General features: G+C 42.0%; 1 protein-coding gene across 1 annotated transcript; it reads right to left on the minus strand.

Annotated features, from left to right (window-relative positions):
- Positions 1 to 5604: 5604 nt before the first annotated feature.
- On the minus strand, positions 5605 to 8986 carry LOC101301344 (peptidyl-prolyl cis-trans isomerase CYP40-like). Its single transcript, XM_004290261.1, has 10 exons — positions 8807 to 8986; positions 7767 to 8270; positions 7511 to 7598; positions 7366 to 7418; positions 6907 to 7011; positions 6641 to 6716; positions 6471 to 6508; positions 6312 to 6385; positions 6118 to 6233; positions 5605 to 5760 (listed from the first exon to the last, which is right to left on the minus strand). Exons 1-8 carry the CDS (start codon positions 8978 to 8980, stop codon positions 6329 to 6331), a joined length of 1095 nt encoding a protein of 364 aa, XP_004290309.1. The 5' UTR covers positions 8981 to 8986; the 3' UTR covers positions 5605 to 5760; positions 6118 to 6233; positions 6312 to 6328.
- Positions 8987 to 8992: the final 6 nt, after the last annotated feature.

Genomic DNA, 8992 nt, shown 5'->3' on the forward strand with positions numbered 1-8992 from the left:
CTCTCTCTCTCTCTCTCTCTCTCTCTCTCTCTCTCTCTCTCTCTCTCTCTCTCTCTCTCTCTCTCTCTCTCTCTCTCTCTCTCTGTCTAGACCATCACTCTCATGCCGGCCTCTCTCTCCATTTTCACCGCTCCTTCCTCCGCCGCCACCTTCAACTGCACCGCCTCTACCAACGCCACCTCCAACGTCGTCCCCACAAACGCCACCACTCTCAATGCCGTCAAGACCCTCTTCAACATCACCCGGCCACCTCCGCACCCTCCTCGGAGCCAACAACTTCCCCCTCTCGACCCGACCCGACTCACCCGTCCTCGCCGCCAACAAGCTCCTCGTCCCTTTCTCTTGCACCAAGCCTTAGATCTGGGTCACCTTTCTCTCTCACCCGACTCACCCGTCCCCGCCACCGTCAAGACGCTGCAGCTGCCACCTTTCTCTCTCTACCAAGCCTTCTCGCCGACCCACCACCGTCCCTTGAAATTTCAAAGGGGTAAGAAAGGTAAGTTCTTCAATTTTTCTGGTTTAATTAGCTTTGGTGATAGATTTATGTGTTTTTGTTTAATTTGACTTTGATTTTGATTTTAATTTTGGTTAGGATGTGATTGATATGATGGTGGTGGCATGGTGATTATTTGGTACAGTGGTGGTGGTGGTATATTTGGGGCAGATTGTTGGCATGAACTGAAAGAGATATATTGTATTGAAGTTTTCTGACCCCCAGTAGAAGTCTACTGGGGGTCAGTAAACTTCCACTAGGTTTACTAGGGAGCAATGAATTTGTTTATTAGCGTAAGAATGGGTATCTGTTGTGTATAATTGACATGAAATTGAAAGGAAGATACCGTATTTAAGTCTACTGACCCCTAGTAGAAGTTTACTGGGGGGCAGTAAACTTCCACTATGTTTACTAGAACGCAATGAATTTGTTTATTAGGGTAAGAATGAGTATCTGTTGTGTATAATTGGCATGAAATTGAAAGGAAGATACTGTATTGAAGTTTACTGACCCCCAGTAGAAGTTTACTGCGTAGAAGTTTACTAGGGGGCAGTAAACTTCCATTGGGTTTACTAGGGGCAATGAATTTGTTTATTAGGGTAAAAATGAATATCTGTTGTGTATAATTGGTATGAAATTGAAAGAAAGATATTGTATTGAATTTTACTGACCTCCAATAGAAGTTTACTGGGGGGCAGTAAACTTCTACTGGGTTCACTAATTGGCGTTTTTATTTTTTTTAAATTTTTTTTCACCTTTAGCGACGGAATTCAACTATTCCGTCTCCTAAGTGGATAATTTTTTTTAATTGTAAAATAAAATCAGTCGCCTAAGTGCTTAGGAGACGAAAGTATTCCGTCTCCTAAGAACCACTTAGGCGACGGAATTTTAGGTTCCGTCGCCTAAGTGTCTACCTCACCACACCTAGGCGACAAATCTGAGCCGACAGACGTTCCGTCTTCCGTCTCCTAAGTACTTAGGAGACGAAATTTGTCACTCAAGAGACGAAATAATTCCGTCTCCTAAGTGCTTTTTTCCAGTAGTGATTGGTGAGCACATGAGCATTCTAGAAGCATCCAGAATATGATGGAAGTTCTTAGAAGCTTCCGGAATATTATGAAAGGTCTTGGAAGCTTCCGGAAGGATCGGTAAGGATTCAGACAACTATAGAACTCTCTAGAACCTTAGAGAGTCTGTAGGATACTCCGGAACTCTCTAGAACCCAAGAGAGACTCAAAGCTCAAGACTACTCCAGAAGTCTCTAGAATATTCAAGGTAACACTTAGAGTTGTATAGAAACTCTAGAAGTCTCTATATTTGTAAATATCCTAGAATTGTCTAGAAACTTAGGCAAGGGGGGAGGATGCCTATAAATAGGGAGGCACCCCTCCCATTTGAGACATGGAGAGTTGGATAGCATTCAGGCTCACTTGTAAAGCTTTGTAAAGTTCTCTTAAGCTTAATACAAGTTCTCTCTTTCAAAGATTTTCTCCCTTCGTTCGGGTGTTCTAGCCAAAGTGTTTGTGTGAGTAAGGCTGACTTAGCATAAGGGAAGTGCTAAGGCCGCAGGAGAAGCTTAAGAAAAAGGAAGCTCATGACAGTTGGTATCAAAGCAGAAGTTCGATCGGAGCCTTGCTCGACATAATGGTAAAACACGGTGCTACCAAAGGTGCATCAGGATCCAACCCTTCCGAGAAAGTTACGCAAAGGAGAAGTCGCGAAGAGCATGTCAACCCTGACGCTCCAAGACAGGAACGGTCTAAGGACATGATCTCTGCTTTCGACTCACGCCTATCTCAAGTGGAGGAGGGCGTGACTGGCATGGAAGCCCAGGTGGATGATTTAGGCCAAAGGGTAGAAGGCTTAGAGGCGGAGGATGCTACCATCCACACTGCGATCAAGGGCATGGTGGTCCAACTAGAGGAGTCCTTTCGGGGCGAGATGGAGAAGATTCGCGAGGAGTTTATGGGGGAACTCACCGAAATGCGTCAAGTTGACGAGAAGAAGTTGAATAGCACGCTTAATTGCACGCATTGAGGAGATGCATGGGGACTTGGCCCTATGCAAGTGCGCATTGGCTTCAGGAGCCGGCACTAGCGGTATTGTGGAGGCTAAGCGCATCGAGGTGCCAAAGCCTAAGAGTTTCGGGGGATTGCGCAACGCTTGTGAAGTGGATAACTTCTTATGGGGGCTAGACTAATACTTTGGAGCCGTAGGCATCACTGAGGAGATGCCAAGATTAGGACCGCGGCTCTCTACCTCACCGACACTGCCATGTTATGGTGGAGGAGAAGGCGAGGAGATGTCGAAAAAGGTACGTGCACCATTACTACCTTTGATGACTTTACAAAAGAGCTTAAAAGACAATTTTATCCGGAGAATGCCGAGGATGAGGCAAGAGCTCGCTTGCGAAGGCTCAAGCACTCAAGGTCTATTTGTGATTATATTAAGGACTTTACCAACTTAGTGCTTGAGATTCCCGATTTACCTGATAAGGATGCTTTCTTCAATTTTATGGATGGTCTTCAACCATCGGCTAAGACCGAGCTAAGGCGACGTGGGGTGCAAGACCTTGCTACCGCCATAGCTGTGGCCGAAAGCCTAATCGATTATACTAGTCTAAAGGAGTCCACCGACAAGCCGAATGAAAAGAAGAGCAGTTATGCCAAAGGTGGGGGAGACAATAGCCAACGCAAAGACGAGCCCCGTCAAGAGAATTACTAGGCAAGGAGGAAGGATAAGGGCAAGCAAAAGGAGACAAGGAGCTCAGGTAAACCCAACAATAACAAATGTTTTTGAGATGGTCAGCATTGGGCTAGAGATTGCCCACAAAAGAGAGCTCTAAGCGCACTCTTAGGAAGTCATCAAAGCGAGACGGAAGCCGAGGGTGACAATGGTGGTGCACACGTGGGGTCTATGCAGCTGCTGAATGTGATCCGATCTACACCTAAGCTCCAAGCCAAAAGTTTACTTTTCGTCGATGTCACTATAGGCAGGAAGCCAACGACGACAATGCTCGACACAGGTGCAACCCACAATTTCATCGCAGTTGAGGAGGCCCGAAGGCTGGGGTTTAGGTGGAACAATGGAGGGGGCTCCATCAAAGCGGTCAATTGACCAGCTCGACCCATTCATGGCGTAGTTCGAGGAGTCAAGACCAGCGTGGGAGCATGGTGTTGTTCCAATGGATGACTTCAAAGTCGTCCTGGGGTTGGACTTCCATGATCAAGTTAAGGCAATCCCGGTGCCATTCGCCAACAACTTGTGCATCACGGAACGTGACAAGGCTTGTGTAGTGCCAACAACTAGAGGCACTAAACAAGACTTGAAGATGTTGTCAGCGTTACAATTCAAGAAGTGGGCGGACAAGAAGATGAGGAACAGGAAGGCGACCTTGTACTTGTGAAACTTTTGCCGCAACAATTCAAGTCCCTTAGGAAGGTGCATAAGGGCTTCGTATGCAAGTACGAAGGGCCGTTTGAGGTTATCAAACGCATTGGCAAAGTTTCATATAAGCTTCACCTCCCGCCCAAGTTGAAGATTCATCCGGTCTTCCACGTGAGCATGTTAAAGCCTTTTCATGAAGACGAGGAAGACCCATCAAGGGGAGTTTCACATCGGGCACCAACAGCGGTTGTCACTTCTTTCTACAAAGAAGTAGATGAGGTACTCGCGGACTGAGTCATTCGTCGTCGAGGCGTGCCAAGTTATAAAGAGTACCTCATCAAGTGGAGAGGTCTGCCCGATACGGAAGCCAGCTAGGAGTCCGAGGACATATTACGGCAATTCAAAGACAAGATCCAACGCTACAATAATGAAGGCGCGATGAGGGTATCGCGTGCTTAGGTGGGGGAGAGTGTCACGCCCCGCCAGATTAACAAGGAGATTCCTTGAGTATTTTGATGCAAGCATGGCTCAAGGAAGGATTGGTGAGCACATGAGCATTCTACAAGCATCCGGAATATGATGGAAGTTCTCAGAAGCTTCCGGAATATTATGAAAGGTCTTGGAAGCTTCTGGAAGGATCGGTAAGTATTCAGACAACTCTAAAACTCTCTAGAACCTTAGAGAGTCTCTAGGATACTCCGGAACTCTCTAGAACTCAAGAGAGGCTCAAAGCTCAAGACTACTCCGGAAGTCTCTAGAATATCCAAAGTAACACTTAGAGTTGTATAGAAAACTCTAGAAGTCTCTATACTTGTAAATATCCTAGAATTGTCTAGAAACTTAGGCAAGGGGGGAGGATGCTTATAAATAGGGAGGCTCCGCTCCCATTTGAGACATAGAGAGTTGGATAGCATTCAAGCTCACTTGTAAAGCTTTGTAAAGTTCTCTTAAGCTTAATACAAGTTCTCTCTTTCAAAGATCTTCTCCCTTCGTTCGGGTGTTCTAGCCAAAGTGTTTGCGTGAGTAAGGCTGACTTAGCATAAGGGAAGTGTTAAGGCCGCACGAGAAGCTCAGGAAAAAGGAAGCTCGTGACATAAGGCTGCCATCCTTTTCACCCAATAAAGATATCAACATCGCATTTAGCCTAATCGGATTAACAACGGCTAATGAATGTCTAGTTTCACTTTTAAGTGATAAAGTTGTGGTGTAAATTTTGTGAGTAGTTATTGGCAGTTGAGTGTTAGTCCAGGCCATAGTTGGTGTTTTTTGTCACTTCCCCTAAAGTCGTGTATTGCTAGGCTTACAACAAGGACCATTGGTGAAGTTCAGAGCTGGGATTGGGATGAGTGCTATGAAGAGTCGATTGCAGTTCTGCGAAGGGGTGGCAGTGAAGAAGATCAAAATGGCTGTGAATGATGTCAATGAGAAGGGAAATGAATTTGAAGATGGTGCAGAAGATGAAGAGTGAGGAGAATTCACCCAATTCAGGAGCATATTGATCAGCAAAGGGTGATTTTTCCATCAGACTGGTACCCCTTTCCCTCCTGCTATTTCAAATAAGTTTTTCCTTTTTCTTCCTGCTTTCCTTTTCAATCTTTCTTTTGATATGTTTCACTTTTGACAACAACAAAAAAAAAAAAAAAAACAATAACAAAGAAATAGAGTTGAGAACACTAGGTCCAATATGCCATCATATCAAAAATGATTCCGAATGTTACAGGACAAAAATTTTTGGTTTAATGCTACATAAAAGTTCCAAATCACTGGCTTCTGCCAACTAAAGAGGAAGAAGACTCGATGAGAAGAGTTTCAGGCGTTAACTCTTCACAATTACATATTTCTTGCAAGGATAAGACTACTCTCCTATGAACTGGAACAACCTGCAAATTTGAAAGTGAATAGATCAAAGAATGATCTGTAAATGAATGAACAGAACACGTCAACCAAATGCATGGAGGATAATCCTTAAAATCTCCTGAATTGCAAATCTGTCACAATATGGTCCACGAACTCCAAACACCACCTAACACTAAAACTATAACACCTAGGATAAAATCTAGCATACCTGTTTCCTGGTCAATAGAAAAAGGAACTACTGATCACATATTTAATCAGCTAAAACTATTCATACATATATAGCTGTCAATCTGTCATAAAGCTTACAAGAACATCTCCAAGACATGGTATAATCAACTTGGAAGAGTAATATCATAAAACCAGCAGATGATAGCAAGTACCTGATTTTCCCTTCAGAAAATCAGGGCTCCTCGTCACAAAAATGTCTGAAACAGTTGAACTTGGTACTAAACTATGATAGGACCCTGTAGCATTTGTAAATCAAAGGATAGACAGCCTGTATTGCAGAAGTAGCAATTCTCATTAACGTTGAGCAATACCAGTTGCGTTTAAGCATTTTTTTGCTCACACATACCAGCTGACAGCAAAGTACTATTTCTGAAACATCTTGCTGTAGGCCTTCTTCTCCTTATCATGCCTATCAGAAATCTATAAAAATAAAATAAAATGTTAAATCAGTTTCCTTCAGAACCAAACTAGAATCGAATGTAATTTATTGTCGATATATACATACCTTCTTCTTAGCAGCAGCAAGCTCCTTTTTAATTCCAGCTGAAAGATCGAAGGCAAATAATTAGTAAAATTGAGAAAACTGGTAACCCAAAATTGTATAATAATTGCCAACACAACACAAAAATAGACAGTTCTAACTAGGCCTTAGAATTATGACAAATGTCTCCATACCATCAGTTGGTTCCAAATCCAATGCCTTCTTGAAGCTCTCAACAGCAGCATCAATATCATTAAGTGCTATGTATGCCTGATAGCCAAAAGAAAAATAATAATTAGGATTTAACGTTGTGATGCAATTAACTTCTTTTTACCAAATAACTGAAGAATTGATGTAATGCTAAGATGATTTAAGACTATCCTGTTACACTCTCATCATCAAATTTATTAAAAAAAAAAAAAAAAAAAAAAAAAGGCATATTGTGAATGAAGATACTAACCTGGCCTTGTCGAAACAATGCCTTCACATTATTTTCTCCATCCCTCATTGCAAAGTCAGTGTCTAACAGTGCTCCTTTCAGGTCCCCTAATTTCAATTTACAAGCCTAGGACAACATACCAACCATGGTTACTAGTTAGAAAACAAAGGGGAAGAGAATGAACAACAAAAACATAATGCAGAGTTGGCAAATCATGAAAAGAAACTATAGAGAATTATTATTCATGTACAATAAGGTCCATGTTCAAACAAATTATTATGTTTTGCCAACCTTTGTTACGACGATTTACACTGTGTGATACCTTCAGAATTTCAACACTCAAAATACAAATAACTTTGTCAATGTCATGAGTATTTAATTCGTTGATTTTGTTTTACAAGAAACACCATGTGACCATGTCAATATCAGGAGCGTTAACCACCTTAGTTCAATTCAATCAAACTGTATAAAATAACTTACAGAGCTATTAGTGAAAATCTGTGACTTGATTTTTCTTAAACTCGAACTCTTTTCTGCAGTCACACAGGAAAACAAGAAAAGCATGAGAGGGAATCGAGACACTGTAATTTCAATGATGAAATGCATGTCAGCAAAGTAAGTTCACCTTCATCAATTCCATCTTTCTCCCAACAAATATCGAGATAGCGCAAAGATTTCCTGTACTTTCTAAGAGCCATCTTATAGTCTTGTTTCTGCAAACAGTAGATATCACCCTTTCAATTAATAAATATTTTCTTTATCCTGTCGTGTGAGAGGAGGATGCCAGACTAACCATACCAAAATTACTCTGACATACAATTCAGCACATCAAACTATGATATACGAGAGACTGAACTATACTGACACTCATTAGTCATTACCTTGAAATATTCATTACCGAAAGCCTTGATTGAATCTACAGAAGTCATCCACCAAGAAAGCTCATCCGAACTATTATCTAGGTCAGCAGGCCAATCAGGATAAGTGTCACCATCATTGAATAAATTAGATATTCCATCATCTGCCTCAGCAGGAATTTCTCCACAATCCGCAATGACAACGTCAACAATCGGAGAATCACCGCCCTCACCAGTAGAAATGTGCTCAATTGAACGAACCACTCCCATCCCTTTTACTACCTTCCCAAACACAACATGTTTCCCATCTAAATGAGCAGTGCGAGTTGTTGTGATAAAAAACTGAGACCCATTGGTGTCCGGACCAGCATTGGCCATGGATAACATGCCTTTCCTTTCATGTTTCAATTCAAAATTTTCATCTTCAAACTTCAGCCCATAGATAGATTCTCCCCCAGTGCCATCTCCAGCAGAAATGTCACCCCCTTGTATCATAAAGCCTTTGATAACACGATGAAAACGGTTTCCCTGATAAGACAAAAAAAAATAAAAACGAATTTTAACCAAAACAAGCTTTGCTCATCTCAGAGGCAGCTATAGTCTATGCTACACAGACATCAAAAGCACATCAGGGTTCAAGTACAACATACATAAAGCTAACAAATATTGTGGAAAATTTCATTTGCTAGCTCATACATTGGTCCAGGCTTCTCAACAAAGTCTCAAAGCAGTCCAACAGAGAGTCTGACAATGAAAATGTCCGGTTTTAAACTTTTATACCACCATTGCACATATTGACACTTCTTCGAGGAAATTCCTTATAGTGCTTGATTTCAAAGATAAAGACAAAATCTTCATACAATCAGAGATGACAAAAAAAAGAATAAAGGTTGCAGTCTTGAGATTGTATGCTAAAAACAAGTATGATTGAATCACAAAGCCCATACTCAGATTAAGAAAAGGACCAATCTTGAATATCAATCAACACATTTCGAGTCTTGTTCATCACAAAATCAACTAAGTAACAAGAACCCAGAAACAGAACGAAACAAAAAGAAGTGGACCTTGTAGTGGAGGGGGACACCAGTGTTGGGACCAATGCCCTTCTCTCCAGTACAGAGAGCTCTAAAATTCTCAGCAGTTTTGGGCACCACATGGTCGTAAAGCTCAATCACTATCCGTCCTTCAAGCTCTCCTCCTATGCTAATGTCCAGAAAGCACCTTGGTCTCTCCCCCATCTCTCTCTCTCT

Source organism: Fragaria vesca, linkage group LG2, assembly GCF_000184155.1.
Source record: "Fragaria vesca subsp. vesca linkage group LG2, FraVesHawaii_1.0, whole genome shotgun sequence".
In the NCBI taxonomy this organism is placed as follows: domain Eukaryota; kingdom Viridiplantae; phylum Streptophyta; class Magnoliopsida; order Rosales; family Rosaceae; genus Fragaria; species Fragaria vesca.

Bases quoted from the DNA above. Each gene is read 5' to 3' on its own strand.
- LOC101301344 (XM_004290261.1), bottom strand. From the start codon at position 8,980: ATGGGGGAGAGACCAAGGTGCTTTCTGGACATTAGCATAGGAGGAGAG. The intron at 7,419-7,510 runs GTGAACTTACTT...GTGTGACTGCAG, and splicing joins GAAAGATGGAATTGATGAAG to AAAAGAGTTCGAGTTTAAGA. The intron at 7,012-7,365 runs GTAAGTTATTTT...ATGTTGTCCTAG, and splicing joins AGATTTTCACTAATAGCTCT to GCTTGTAAATTGAAATTAGG.